The 15,676-nt window shown below is 48.7% G+C and overlaps 1 protein-coding gene across 2 annotated transcripts in view; it reads right to left on the bottom strand.

Moving 5' to 3' along the window:
- Nucleotides 1-2,292: 2,292 nt before the first annotated feature.
- TG (thyroglobulin) overlaps nt 2,293-15,676 on the bottom strand; it is a 105,751-nt gene continuing 92,367 nt past the window's right edge. For both annotated transcript variants that reach the window (XM_078614420.1, XM_078614429.1), the window contains exons 42-48: nt 12,508-12,681; nt 10,366-10,530; nt 7,862-8,052; nt 7,525-7,632; nt 6,740-6,880; nt 5,887-6,080; nt 2,293-2,814 (exon numbers count right to left, since the gene is read on the bottom strand). In XM_078614420.1, coding sequence (XP_078470546.1) covers nt 2,660-2,814; nt 5,887-6,080; nt 6,740-6,880; nt 7,525-7,632; nt 7,862-8,052; nt 10,366-10,530; nt 12,508-12,681 — 1,128 coding nt within the window. In that variant the 3' untranslated portion in view covers nt 2,293-2,659. The remainder of the gene's footprint in view (nt 2,815-5,886; nt 6,081-6,739; nt 6,881-7,524; nt 7,633-7,861; nt 8,053-10,365; nt 10,531-12,507; nt 12,682-15,676) is intronic.

Genomic DNA, 15,676 nt, shown 5'->3' with positions numbered 1-15,676 from the left:
GCACACGAGAGCGCTCTGTGCGGGCGGGCAGCCCTTCCTCAACGCTCAAACAACGAAATCGCCTTAAGCCGGCTGCACCTTTAGCGCCGCCGCTGCGTTTTGCTTTCGGCTCGGTCGTTGGGCGTGCTGGCCCCGGCGACTCTGGCAAAGTGGGTGACCACCGTCTGAGTCTGAGTCGTCGCCGACGGTGGCGGACTGCTCCCGACAATGACAGCAGAGACAGGGAGAGAGAGAAAGGGAATGGGGCGCAACGCGGGAGGCGGAAGATGTCATCAAACAGAAGCTGCAGATTCATTCTAGATTTGAAATTCCTCGCAGTGGCTTGTGTTGTGTGTCTGTTTTGTGTGATTATAAAGTGTGCGCTTACGTGAATTCATCATCAGCCATGATCTATTCACTACTGAGTGCCATTTCTCTTTTTTTTAGATCAGAGGAAACAAGAATATGCTCGGTGTAGTCGGCACTTTGCTTCGTTCATCATTTAGTTTTGTTTAATGCTTTGCTTTATGTAAACCCACCCCCCTTTTTAAATGAAAGATTTAACAAAATATTTCTCGCTCTGCTCTCCTTACCCCTTCCCTCTCTCTCTACCCCCCTCTCTGCCCCCCTCTCTCTCTACCCCCTCTCTTCCTACTCCATGTCGCTCTCTCGCTCTCTCTTTTTTAAACTACGACAAGTGCTGCATCTGCACGCAGCCCTTCTCGCAGTCCAACGGCCTCCGACGGGTCGCTCATATCTGCATGCAGAGCTCCCCGTCATCTGCCACCGAGCACACGGCCTCCTCCAGTGGCCACTGCTACTTGAAGGCCGGCACGGCGTGGGTCAGCCGCGCATGGCGGAACTCCAGCCACACCCTGGCTCCCGATCTTGCGATGTTATGTTTTGTGAATGAAGCGTTAATACCGTAAGGTGGAGCGGTGGCACAGTGCGTTATGCTATTATGAGCTCCGCGACCTACATTTAATTCCCAGCGATAGTTAACGTGAGAGACGAGTGACGCCTGCACTGCTCCAGCCCACCACATCCCGCATTTCACCAACCCGCACTGACCAGCTGGATGAAATATAAAAAAGATTAACTAAACTGTAAACAATTTTTATTTTACCAGGCAAGGCCCACTGAGCTACGTAGCTCTATTTCAGAAGCGACCTGGGCACAAATGATAGCTCAACAAAGTGGCTTATCGCGTGGAAATTTTATCGCAGCCAAATACTCTGAATCTACGTGACCACGGTGAGAACAAGCAAATTCCAAAAATACAACAGGCGTCAAGTTCGGGATCGAACCCACGACCTCCTGTGTGTCAAGCGAGGTGGTTAACATTTCACCCCGTGACACCCTTGACTAACACAGCGCAGGGACACCTCCAGAAAGCAGTGAATTCAGGAAGCGGCTGTAAATGATTCGTGAATATTGTTTGTAGAATGTATCTATTTTAGCCGAATGCAAAGTTTCATATTTGCACGCTTCCTATCCATGGATGACAGCCAGTAACACCGCAGTATTAAATCAGATTAGTCTCACCATTTGGCTCAATGTCTCATATTGGCCACCTCTCAAAATATGAACCTGAGCGTGCCAAGCGCCCACGAATCTTTCGACTTGCCTCTGATTCACATTCTTTTTCTCCAAGGGTGGAACGGACGAACCTTTGTGAGCATCACCGAGCAGCTGATATGTTACGAAGTTGTTCACTTTGTTGTCAAGTAGTGGATATCACAAACCACAAAGAGAACACAAGTATGAGTCCATAGGTCTGCAGAACAAGCCAGGTTCATCTGCATCTAATTTTATGGGGGGAAATAATATTCACGGATTAAATATGCGACGTTTAAAATAAATTTGGTTTCGAGTCAAGCTCGTAAATGTTCCCTCCCTTGCCACGCCATGTGTTTTAAGTTTTTTAGCACAACCCCGTATATTTCATTTCCATGTAAGGAATCATCCTTGCAATTCATTACCAAGCAGCATGTGCGACATCACCGATGTTTATTAACCTCCTTGCCGAATGTTGGAAAAAGTTTTACTTAAAACACACACGCACGCTCACGAAACTATATTTGACATTGGAATTTGAATTCCTTTGGAATGTGCGTTCTTTTGAAACCCAAATGTTGACACAGTATCAGCTGATGTAGTTTTGAGAGACTCTTGATCACCGACGGTTCTTCTTGAATCAATCGAGGCGCTGTGTTGCTCCGAGCCACTTGTGGGTGCGGCCACAGCCCTTGGCAGGAGTCTTGCTTTTAGAACACCGGCTGCACCGCAAGTGACAATCTCAAATAAACATGGTGAATTGCAAACATTTTTATTCAAACATAACGCACAGTACAGAGGTTTTTTTTATTTAAAGACGAGGTGCCAGAGACTCCGCGAGGGACGTTTTCGGTGCGTGTGAGATGATCGCCGGATGCCCGGGAAGTTATAGCCGCAGGACCTACCGCTAACCAAAAGTAAGCACCAACAGAAGCTTCCCATGAAAAACAAAAAGCAGATTATACGCAATCAACCCGGCATTTAAAAACATGTTTTACATTTCACATTCAAAAGTCCGGAGAGTAAAAGTTATCTGCAAAAATAGAAGTAGCTTATCGTGTGCCTAGTTTAGATCACGGCGGTGGTGGCGGTGACGCACGGTGGCACGGCGCTCGGTGGCGGGTCACACGTATGGCGCAGCGGCGGGTCGCTCCGTCGCCGTGCTCCCTGTGACCGCCGCTCGGAAGTTGCTCATCTGGACCCGCCACTCGAGCAGGGCCTCCTGGCGCCACGCGTGGTAGTCCTCTCTCCACTGCCGCTCCACCTCGCCGATTCCTCCTGCGTGGAACATTCGTCCGTTAGGTTTTTTCGGTAAAGTCACGTAGGTAAAAATAAATAATAAATAATAAAATAATAGCTCTAATAATTTAAATAAAATAATAAATCGCGACGTTTCCTTGCAGTCACGAAAGCTTTAAATCTAGAATTCGTCCGTTAACTAATTTGCTCACTTGTATCGGGTATCGTTATTATTATTTTATTATGTTTTATTTTTTATTATTTTATTACTTCCCTTCTACGTGACTTTACCGAAAGAACCAAGAAGATGAATCCCTGCAGTCACGAAAGCTTTAAATCGAAATCATTATTATTGTGAGGGCTGAGCCCTCGCAAGCGTCTTCTTGTTATACCGTGCGTTGTGTCGCATGATGTCAAATTGCTTGATCTCTGACATTCATCTCATACAACAATCCGTCGAGCTTCTGCTGAGTTCATCGCTCCACCTGCACAGGAGGTGCCTTCTCAGGCTTATACCCTCCTATCACGAGCACCACCCAGTCGTTAGCCATGACCACCAGTCGTCATCCCAAATGACGTGCGTCACCCAAGCCCACTTACTTTTCCTAGCGGTAATTATGATACCTCTAGATTGTGTATCATCTCGAATCCACCTCTTCCTGTCTCTCAGCCCAATTCCCAGCATGCACTTTTCCACGCTTACTTGTACACATTTCAACTTTTGTTCCATTTGTATTTGTCAATACGCCTGATTCGGAACCATGTCACAGCAGAAGAGTGAAGCAATTCAAACTCTGATTCAAAATGCATTAAACTATGTGCAGAATAATCGGCGTTTTTGGTTCGTATAGGACACGAGTAATGGGTTCACATCACCCCACACTAGCACCGTTACTAACGCTCACAATGTCAAAAAAGTAAGTTGAAATATAAATCATATTGCGCCCTTTAAGTCATGACAATTGATTGACTTTCCAGAGGGGTACATCCTTTCACCCATAGCAGCTGTACACACGGATCAGAAGACAAGCCAAGAGGCATCACATTGACTGTTCCGAAAAATAAGTGGGCTCGAGCAGGGCACGTCGCTGGGAGGGATCACGGCTGGTGGTCAAGATTAACGACAGTAGCAGCCCGAGGAGGGAAGAACACGCCAGAGAAGGCATCCACGGCGGAGATGGAGCGATAAGATCGGCTCGTGTGCAAGTGTTGGTTGGATTGTTGCATCGAAAGAACGTGACAACAACGGCTTTGGGGGGAATTTGTCCAGCAGTGTATAGATCGTGGCTGATTGATGATGATGAGTACAACAGCAGTGGAAATCAACTTCAATGCAATTTAATTTGCGCGGTTACATGATTGAGAATGCAGCAATAAGGGCAGGCCAGGCCATCTCAGTAGCAAAAAAGTGAGATTGTCCTTCGATAACCCGTGCCGAGCATAGCTCTTCACACCTTGTCACCTCACTCCTGCAGAGTGCCTCTACAAGTGATGGTGGAATGTTCTTTCAAAAGGAAGGGGATTAGGACGTGACGTGGAAAAATGAAGAATTATACTGCACGAGCTCGTTCCGACACTCGTGAACACTTCATAACTCTGAGGATGAGAGGAATAATGTCGGCCTGGATGGAGTTCTGTTCAGTGCAGGTCCTAGTCTGTCCCATCGGGTCCAAACCTCTTTGAGAAATATAACTCTTCAGCGTTTGTTCAGCAATTCCCACGCATTTTTAAAAGGTTAAAATTTTTTGCCTCATTGCTGCAGCAATTCCAACTGTGCATGCCAATATTCAATAACTACCACGTGCTTGTTTACAAACGCGCACACCTACTGAACGTGACAGGAAGAAATTCTGCATTAAAACAATAGTTTGTTTATATTTGAAAAAACAACCTTTGCGCTCCAAGCTTTGGCCTTCTGTTCACACCACGCAATGTGTTCAATGTCATGTATTGCATGTACTGGCATCGCATATGTCAATCGTGTCAAAGGACAAAAATTAGAAGCATTACGATAGACAAGACCAGGCAGAGGTCGTCTTCTTGGGAGCGGCAGTGTTCCGCGCGGGAATACAAAATAAAATAAAATCTTCTCCATGACAGGGCTGTGGAGACTCCGGATAAATGCCCTCACGGACAGATGTGCAAGACACGTCTCATATGCAAGGGGCAGTTGTTAAATTAACAAACTGCGGCATTATCTGCCTCATGTAAGAACAAAAATATATATAAAGCCATTATGCATTCCATTGCGGCTTTACTTGACAGAATGCTTCATGTGACAGCCGGGCGTGGTGGTGCACGCCTGTAATCCAGCGCTTGGAGGTGATGGTTGGTGGATCACATCGACAATGATGCTCTCAAACCCGCTGGGCTGCAAGGTGGCCATGCCAAAGCAGCGAGCAGAATTTTGAAACTTGTCCGTGTGAACCTTTTGAATGATATCCCTTGTTGTATTTGTGGATTTTCTCTGGGCACTAGCTTCCTCTTATATGCAATTCACTCCTTAAAATAGAATAGGTCAAACATCTCGATGCAAGACCAGCCTTGAAAAAGAGATCTGACATTCAGCATGGCTTTCCTGGATAAATATAATTTGGTCGGCTGGTGCAAGCGGTAGAGGGTATGGATTGCAATGGCAAGGTTACGAATTCAAATTCCAGTCAGGGGTCAACTCACCTTTTCAATCCGCTTGGGGTAAATAAAATGAGTACCACTCTGTGACCAGTGCTTATCCACCCAGATAATGTGTGGGCACAGAAACACTTGAGGAACACACGGGGAAATCCATTAACCCAGCCACGCAGGAGCACTGATGTAGTGGAATGTTGCACACCTTTTCCAGCTTTGCCCACGCCCAACCCCTAACGCAGCTCAACTAGATGAGCGAAATCCAAAACATCAAAGAGAGCTAAGAAACCCAATTTCTGGAGGCTCAACCAGGACACACCTCCGACAAGCAAAGCTGGCTATGTACGGTGCGAAAGAAGTTCATGGTGAGCTGGCAGGACCAGAATATTTATTTATCCCGGAGTAATCCGATGAGCCGTGAAAATCTTTTTCTTTGGCCGTGACAGTCGCGCGAGTTTGGTAGCGTTGAAGGGAGCTCCTCACCTGTGGCGGCCATCAGAGGCTGGACGTAGTCCTTCCAGAAGGAGCACTCTCGCATCTTGAGGCCTCTGTGGTTGCGCATGCCAGCCCGCACCTCCTTGTAGAGGCCTCCCGCCTCGTTGAGGGAGAACCTGGGCCACGCTGGAAGGAGGCGGCTCCCGGCCCCACGCGCGTGTCTGTTCGGGAAGCTCGGGTCTCTGCATCGGCACGCGACACGAGCGCAGAGCCAGCACGCACGGCGCCGTGTGACTCTTCCACAGGAAATACCACGAACCCTCAGCACCGCGGATTACAATACTAATTACCATACACACCACTGGCCTCTGCAGAACACCACAGTTACACATCATCAGCATCATCGCCCATGATTTATCCACTGCTAGACGAAGGCCCCCCCCTAAGCCGGCAGAACTCATGACGTTGTCCCGATGCATCCAGCGCCTGCACACGTGCCGATCTCGTTGCTCTATCTCCTTGGGGAACGTCTTTTGGGACACGTTCCGTTACTTGCCTGCCACTGTATTATTCTTGACCGCTGACCATCGTCCCCCTCAGCTATTAACTTTTCTTCAAAGTGTGCTCTCTAACCCACGTGTTGCCCTCTCCTTTCTCTCAGTGCAATGCCAAGCGTGTACTTCTCCACGCCGATTCGTGCACACGTTATAGCTTTGTTTAATTTCCATGTCAATGTCAACGTTTATGTTTGTGATCCCTGTATCACAGCAGGTGAAAAATATTGCATCGAAAAGCATAAACCATTTATGTACCAATACATTTTGATAGATATATGTGTACATTTAGGCGTAGTATAAATGCCTTTTCAGCGTGTAGCGTGGCGACCGCGATGATTCCTCACCCGGACTTCACAAAGTTGGCCAGGTACCCGATGAAGTGTCGAGAGAGTTGCTGCTCGGCCACGCAGGAGCGGCCCTTCCTCTCGGGGTGCAGCGGCACCCCGAAGGCCAGCTGCGTGTCGCTGTGTGGCTCCCACTCCAGGCTGACGGGGGGGGGGGGGGGGCGGTGAGGAGGCAATGACGGTGACGACTCTCGCGGGGCACCGCTACGGAGAGCCACTGCTGTGTCCAGTGGAGTCGCGGCGTTGCCATGGCCCACATATATTGTAAATGCTTCACATATTTGCCGGATTGGTAGCAACATCGCCCCCTCCTGGCAGACTAATGCCCTCCTGCATGGCCAGTTCTGTATTCACCCTATGCTGCACAGGGGCAGCTGCCACTGGGGGTCCCCTGCTGCAGGTTGCCTGGAGACTTACTGCGTAGGAGATGCGGTATAAGTATTAAGTGATGACGCTTTGGCCGAAAAGCTTATCTACGGTGCGCTGGTTTTTCATTGCCAAGTTTTGCTGAATACCGGCTTTCCATGGGGTCAGTACCTCATTGCAACACAGCTTTACACAAAAATTGAATTTACATTGGATCATCTTTACAAGCGTAATCGTTGTCGCCGATATAGAGACAGACAGATGGACAGAGCCAATGCACTGACGTGTTAACCTTGGCTAGGAAGCATTCGAGTCTGCTCAGGCAGAATGCTGCAGAGGAACAGCTCGCCATCTGTGCCCCAAACAGGCATTCACTGGGCCCTCGTTCACGGTGTCCGGTGCACAACGGGTGTGCGTACGTGTTCCACGACTGCTGCGTCGGCACGTAGTAGAGGAACGCGTTCGCTTTGCCGCGCGAGGCCCACATCTCCGCCATGTGCACAGCAGGGCAGACCACGTCGTAGTCCCTGCCACCACGTACCATCAACGGACACAAAAAAAACACGTAATTTTTTTTAAAGAACTTAACAAACTACGCACAAGAGACACATTTGTCTCGCTCAGCACGCGCTTAACATCGCCGTGTATTTTTCTAAAGGGGTTATTTGTTTATCGCCGCACTCGTGTCCAACGCCGGGCTGGGGCAGGCGGCCGTGGCCACCGAGCCGCCACCCGAGTCGGCAGCCGGCCGCTCACCGCGAGACGTTGCTCAGGAGCCAGGACTCGTCGGCGGCGAGGGGAGGTGGGTTGGCGCCGTCTCCCCGCTTGTAGAACCACCGCACGGCGTCGCGCGCAAACGAGCTGTCCCCGGCGCCACGCAGCACCTTCTGCAAAGCGACGTCGAAGCCGGCGCTGCTGTAGCTCATCGTGGTGAACCTGGGAAACACCTGGACACCGCCCGGCGGGACGCGCGGAACGCCAGCGCACGCGTCGGTTTCAGGGCAACTTCAGAATGTGACCAGAAAAACTCATCTTTCACGGGGCCTTGTTAATAGGGGTGGTGGGGCATGTAAAACCACGGGGGGGGGGGGTATAAAATCACGGGTGGGGGTCACAACACGTTCAATGTTAAACAATCCGTAATCAAACGTTAAACTCTGAACAGAATCATTCACAATCCGCTTTTCTTCATCGTGCATTCTGCTCTCCCCGCCTGTGTAGAGGGAGGCAGGCAGGCAGGTGGGGGGGGGGGCTAAGCCGTCGTCAGCCCCCACCCACGGCAGTCTGAGGCTGGTGAATAAGAGCGGTGCCGTGCCGGTGAGCGGCACTGCCGTGCCAATTGCGAATCGGAACCTCAGCTGCCGTCGTCATCAGTGACGCTAAATTACAACAACAAAATATATTACATTAAATAGTTTGTATATGATTTACACTTCAGGCATTCTGCTCTGAAGAAGGTATACGACCCAAAGCATCGGCCCAAGAGATAATATGTCTTTGTACTGGAAGGCATTTGCTGGTGGTGACTGAGGTGCGTTAGTTGATTGTTGCTTGTGCCGTCGCTCACGCAATCCTTTATTTATTTATTGTTCAGCTACTAACGTGGAGAAGAATGAAAAAAAGAGGTTAAATTGACCCAGTAATCATCTTAGTAACAGGACTGTTGTTTATTCCTTGACAACATTAAACAATATTAAACCACTATACTATAACATGATGATGATTTATGTCTCCACAATTCACTCCGCATCTGGCGAACATTTTTGGCCGGATATCAAGACGTGCCGTCATTCTGCGAAATGTTTGCCGTTCCTCCATCATGACATCATGAAGGTCACGGCTGATGGGTGACGTTGACAATTGATGAGACGCTCCATCTTAAAGGAAATGAGATGCTCCATCTGAAGGGATTATCCGGGTGAATTTTGATTTATCAAATAAGATACGTATAGTGAACTTTCTAGTTAACAACAACACAACTTGTAACGTGGCGCTGCACAGACGAGCGGGAAGGCAGCCAGCAGGCGGCACAGACACTCGCACAAGCTCTGCAGTCCTCTGTATATTAAGATGTCTTCAGCCAATAAATGAGTGTTTAATGAGTGACGATGATGGTGACGATGTTGATACCTACGTCGGTGCAGCGAAATAAGCATAGACCGTAATTTTACACAGTGAGCCAACCGGCGTTCGTACCAGTCAGCCTCATATTGCTTACATTTATTTCATTTCCAGCAAATCACATTGTGAGAGCCAAAAGCTACAGCGGGCAACACTTTGGCTGAAACACCTTGTTTATATGTTTTGAGATCCTGGCATGAATGCAATATTCGCATGTGTTTTAACCACTAAAAATGTATTAAATATCTACAGAGGAAACCTGGTGAAATGGATTAATATACAGTTCGACTGTATACGTGTTTTTCTGTGCACAGTTGGCACATATTTTACTGAACATGAAATAATTAGTTGCAAAGGCATCGCTTAACTGTGGCTCAATTGTCTCCTACCATGCGGCCGACTGCTTGGTGCAGAGCTTGGCGGTTCGAGCCCGGCGGCCGGCTAAATAGGCGCCCTCTTCTTCACAGTTGACGTTAAAGATCCCGTGGCGTCATTCGCAAGAGTAGGTCTCTGGTGCTGCCCGTGTCATGGTCCAAAGTTGCGGGGGGAAAAATTACCGCCAAATTATAATAATTGTAATATTCATAGCAGTTGTCTCCCTCCTACTGCAATACACTTGGCAGGAACCTCCTTGAAAAGAGTCACGAGACTCGTTGAGACTTTCTTGGGTGAACAAGCGTCAATCATATAATAACTGTGGTGGATGAGGTCTGGTTGGAGTGGCTTTTAGAAAACTGAGCTGAATATTGAAAACAACGGTGCCGATGTGCCTCAAACAGAATGTTTGATCCACGCGCATTACTGATGATGACCCGGACCAGAAAAAAAAAACTTAAAAAGATGCAAAGAAGTATGGGGCATTGCGTGCTTGGAATTACATTGAAAGATAGAAAGAGAACAAACGGATTAGAGAACACTCGTGATATTGACATTACAATCACGGTTAAGAAAAGTAAGATGGCTTGGGCCGGACGCGTCGCAGCTGAAGGCGATGATGGTCGACGGTCAACAAGAATGACCGACCAGCAGACAAAGAGACGGAACGCGTCCGAGAGGGCGCCCTCTGCGGAGACGATCCGCCTGCGGCCGACGTCGCTCGACGAATGCGAAAATAAAACATCGCCCCCCCCCCCCCGAACCTGCGGGAGGCGCGAGCGCCCGAGGGCTCCGTCGTCCTCCGTGGCACCGAGGACGATGTCCACGTCGGCGAGGGCCCCGCGGGCAGCGGCCTCCGCGGGGATGTCGCGCAGGAAGTGGCCATCGACGACCGCGGCCCAGCGCTGCAGGTACTCGCCACTCAGCAGCTGGAACGGAACATTTTTTTTTTTGCGAGAAAATAATCCCCGGTGCTGGATACCGCCATCCTGTGCTTCTATGACCGTCTGGAATGCGCTCTTCCTTCTGATATCATCTATATTGAAGACTAATTTCTTAAGAACTGCTTTGTGTATTTAGATTGTTGTCCTTCTCCTGCACTTCAAATGAGCACGGTTGGCTACGTATGCTGCGAAAGAAGGTCAATGTGCATACATACTGTGGGATGTGCATCGATTCGCACCTGAATATTGACGGCAGCGATAAAGGAAACAGGAAAAGGTGCAGCCCCGAAATGTCTTTCTCCTGGCGCTGCTGGCAGATGCACCTCTACTAGAGGGTGTTTGGTCGATGGCCACCACACGTCTTACAGGATGTGGAAGTACCTGCGCTGTACCCACACCCCCCCCCCCTTTTTACTATAGACGCCCTGCCGATCGACCGTGGGTTGAGCCCATTTTGACTGCTGGGTGGAGAAGAGAGGTGGCCGGGGGTTTTGAGAGACCGGCACCGTTGTTTCAACTCCTGCGCCAGGAGACCGAATCAAACCGGCGACCTCCGAATTCCAAGTCCAGCGCGTTGACCGTTACACCGCTGTGGCGGCATTCTTATTGCTGCGATGATTAAACCGGCTCTCTGGGTGAGGACCAACTTGAGCTCTTGAAGTCAAGAAGTGGTTTACGCTGCAGTCACAACTCGGAGTGATGGACAATGCTTCGCTACGCCGACCACAATGTTGGCACAAGGGACACGTGCAGCAGCAGTAGCGGGGCTCCCAGAACCATTATCTTCACGGACTGTGGCGCAACTTGCCGTGTGCTGCGTGGGTGTGTGGGAGTGTGTTTTCAGTCGATAACAGCAAAACGCTTCATTGCCGCTTTTGTAAACTTTCCATTAAAAAAACCTCTCAAAACAAACACAGCAAAGCAAATTAATAAACAACACTTTGAGAAAATGAAAAAAAACAAAACCATTAGTACGCGTAAATTTTTCTATGGGTCCTCCGGGTTTCCCCTCCCCCCCCACATTTAGAAACACTCGTTTAGAGTATTTGGCTGCTATAAATGTCCACGTGATGATAAGCCGCTTCGTTGAGCTGTCATTTGTGGCCAGGTCGCTTCTGAAAAAGAGCCACGTAGCTCAGTGCGTCTAACCTGGTAAAATAAAAAATAGTTTTAAAATAAAAATAGTATTCATCGTTTATTTAGGGGCTGCAGTCGCAGATATAAATAAATAAGTACAGTACTGGTTAATAGTGATGGAAACGAGGGACTAGTATTTACAGGCATCGTATCGCTACGCGTATTACGACCAGTTATGGGCCGAAAGAAAAACAGTGTTGTTTGCTTTAACGTCGATTTGCCTTCCACATTTTGCAAGGATTAATTTTAGCCAGAGCTGTCTGGGGCTGAGCTCCAGAAAATCTTTCCCGAGGGTTGAAAATATTTTTGGGGGCCTCGGAAAATGTTCCGTGAGGAATTTAAACGGCTGACAATTTTGCGTAGGAAATTAAAGACTGGAACTGAAATAACGAGAGTAAACAACAATGGTGTGTTTGGCATCGCACATCAGGCATGGGTGTTGGTAAAACAGCGAAGGAAGGAATTGCAAATACAGAGGGGCCCCCTTAACTCTAACAGCCCTGAGCCCCCATCAACCGTGACCTAGTCCTGTGTACATGCTTGTGTGTGCGTGTATTTTGCTTGAGCCTATGCATGCGTGCGTGCGCGTCCATGCGCGTGCTTACGTGTATCCCTGCATGCGTGTGCGAGCGTCGGTGTGTGTGTTTGCCGGTGTGTTCGTCGGTGTGTGCGTGCGTCTGTGTGTGCATGCGTCCGTGCATGCCTGTGCTTCCATATCTGTGTCCGTGCGTGCGGGTGTCCGTGCGTGCGTGCGTGTGTCCGTGCGTGCGTGCGTGTGTCCGTGCGTGCGTGCGTGTGTCCGTGTGTCCGTGCGTGCGTGCGCACCTGCGCTTGCGCCGCGTTGAGAGCGAGCGCCGAGCGGCTGCGCAGGCAGCGCACGAGGTACTCGCTGCTGGAGTGTCCGCAGCCCACGAGCTGGGCCAGCGCCGCGGCCTGAGAGCGAGCGGCGGCGGCGGCGGAGTCCAGCTGCACGGCCGATGGCGACAGCACGGACCCTCCCTTGGAGCGCAGCGGAGACAGCGGACACACAAGCGCAGGATGAGCACGGCCTTGCTCGAACCCTGTCGTGGGGAACGGTCGACCAGACTGTTTCATCTCATCTAGAATGTTCATCCGCCACGCTGTAGGTCACCCCGCTTCTCTTACTGCTTATTCCCTCTCCCATCAGCATCTCCGTTCACAAGTTCTTATCGCAACCTTGCTCGAATCGAGGAACGCTTTTTAGTACTCATACACACGACATCTGTAATAGAGCTGTTTGTGGCTGACCGCTTGACATGTTGGGCCTGTGCTCGGCGTAACAACCTATCGAATCCAGGTGTCCTGCTCATGACCAGTGATTCTGAGCACCACCCGCTCCTTCACCACCCCAGCTGACGCAACGGCCGGTGCATCTCGAGCGGCTGGGGGTTGTCAGCCATGGTTTAGGTGTGGCGGTCGTGGAAGGGGGGCGGGGGTGAGATTTGGCCATACTTCACCATACTGGTGAGTCCGGGTTGGTGAAGGGAGCGCACGGTGTCTCTCACTGAGCGGAGGAGCGGTCCGCGTGCGTGACGCTTTCCAGCATCGCTGCTCAAGTCTACAAGGGTCGTGGGATTCTTCGCCACATGCAGGCAGTGCCCCAGTGAAGAAGATATAATAACGATAACGAGCACTGCCTGCGCTGCAACGTGGGATATAACTTCAGTGGATTGCGAGCACTATGCGTTTCTTGCTATTTGTTTCCAAATGGCACCCTCTGGCATACAGTAATTTCAATCAACAACCTCAACCAAAATGACATGACAATACCAACTTCAATAATGTTACGTATCAATAGCAATATTACTGATGATACCAACATCAACTAAAATAATATATCACTATCAACAACATTATGACATGTCAACAATACGAATGTTAATATCATCATCAACACCACGTGTGCACATATTACCAAGGCAGATGTACACGCATTTTACAACCACAACTGAATCCACAACCGTAACCGCAACTACAAACATATTATAATGAAAACCGTCACGACGGCAATATAATCACAACCACAATGAAACCATAACAGCTGCAAAACAACATCACGATCACGAGCACGGCGTGTGCGATGGAAGGACGTCGTTTCCACGCCGACTCTGCACGTTCCGACTCCACCTGAGCGTCGGATAGTCCATTAATAAATTAACACGTTTTGCCGGCTCCAGCACGTGCGTTCAAAACCACAAAGCAACGTTACGTCTATTTGTTACGTACATTAGTAGACCTTTGACGCAATTTCTCAGGCAGCCGTGTCCTCGGCAAGACACGTTTTTTTTTTGGGATCTATGGATGTCTCCTTCCGACGTACGGTTTGGGAGAGTGTGACAGACGGATGGAAGCTGGCAAATTATGCAAATTGGTAACGGGTGATGTGCAGCCCCTTATCGATCCACTGCTTGACGAGGGCCTCCATGCACCGCGTCGAGCACGGTCAGTGCGGGTTGGCGATGGGTGCGGCCCAGGATCGGTTCAGTTATCACTTCTCGCTGTGGATATCAGCCGTGGGCGGGAATCAAACTCGGGTTTCGGAGTTCATAGCAACGTCCGCTGACCACTGCGGCAACGCTCCTCCGCACACCCTGGGTGCCAACACTCCGAGGTCTGCTCTCTAACACAACATAGAAATGTGGCAGCATTTGGACCGTCAGAGATGCAGCAGCAGCGATGTGGATCACATGTAACCCATTCAATTGCAGGAGGCATTTTCCATAACCGCTAAACGGGGCCATTTAGAAAGTTATTATTTATTATTAAAACGCAACTGTGGCTCCATTTAACTGTATGAATGCACTGACCCGTTGCAAGGGAATTTTTGCTGGGAATGCAGAAATGAAAGTCCACTCAGTTTGTCAGTACACGCCCATCCAGCGCGCTCATATCTCAGCAGCAAGCAAAGGTACAGTAGGTAAAGGTGCAGCATTGAAATGCCTTTCTCACGGCACTGCTGGCGAAAGGGCCTCCGCTAGAGGGAGCTGCAGAGGTGATTTGGTCTCCTTTTCCACGCTGACAAAGACGCTACCCTGCCACACAAACAGCTGATTGGTTAACTGTGGCGTACCCATTTGTAATTCTGGGTGGACAGAAGCAAGGGAACTTTTAAGGAAACTTGCACCATCGTTTCAGCGGCCACGGGTATGGAATCGAACTGGCGAGCTCTCGATTGCAAGTCCAAATGTGTGAACCGTGACACCACCACCACCACATCACTCCCGTAACAGCAATGCCTCAAATTCACTCCATTAAGTTTTACTCCAATACGAGTCTTACTTCATTATATCCACCCAATTATGTTTTAAATTTATGTAATGAAATATGGGAAAATTACATTTTAACTCCAAAAAATGTAATCTTCGTTCAGGACTTAGTTCCTGATTAAGGGCCGGGTGTGGCAGTTTAGGAAGGTTGGTAAAAAAATTAAGGAATTTAAAGTTGTGTTTATATATAAATCCGGATGTTAGAAAACTGTAGATTTGCGATGGAAACTGAGACTGTTTTAGTTCAACGTGCTTATTTATTTATATGAATGCACTAAAATGGAAACCGACAAATTAATTTATGTAAATATCAGCCCAAAGAAGTTATTTTGTAATGCTCATTAATGAACACTCTGCATACTTTTCAAAAGCTATGTTTCTTTACTAATTATTACCACAATTTCATGATACATGTTTATTAAGGTATACTGTATTATTCGTGAATGCTGCAAATGGTCACGAAGAAACGTACAATTTTACAAGAAAATCTATATAATATACACACTTTATAACAATGTTATATCTTATATATTTAGCAAAAGCAAAATGAAGCAAAATGCTGAAAGTGTAAACAAAAGTAAATGACCAAAGAAGATGTTCGACTGAGTCTCGAGACTCTCTTTAAACAGCGTTTTGCATTGCCATGTCCGGCCAATTCAATTCCTAACACGTGGGAGGAAACCCGAGGGGCCAGAAAAAACTCACTG

Source organism: Lampetra planeri, chromosome 2 (assembly GCF_965212315.1).
Source record: "Lampetra planeri chromosome 2, kcLamPlan1.2.h2, whole genome shotgun sequence".
NCBI lineage: Eukaryota > Metazoa > Chordata > Hyperoartia > Petromyzontiformes > Petromyzontidae > Lampetra > Lampetra planeri.
The sequence above is the reverse complement of the archived record's forward strand: the minus strand, read 5'-3'. Positions and strand labels throughout refer to the sequence as shown.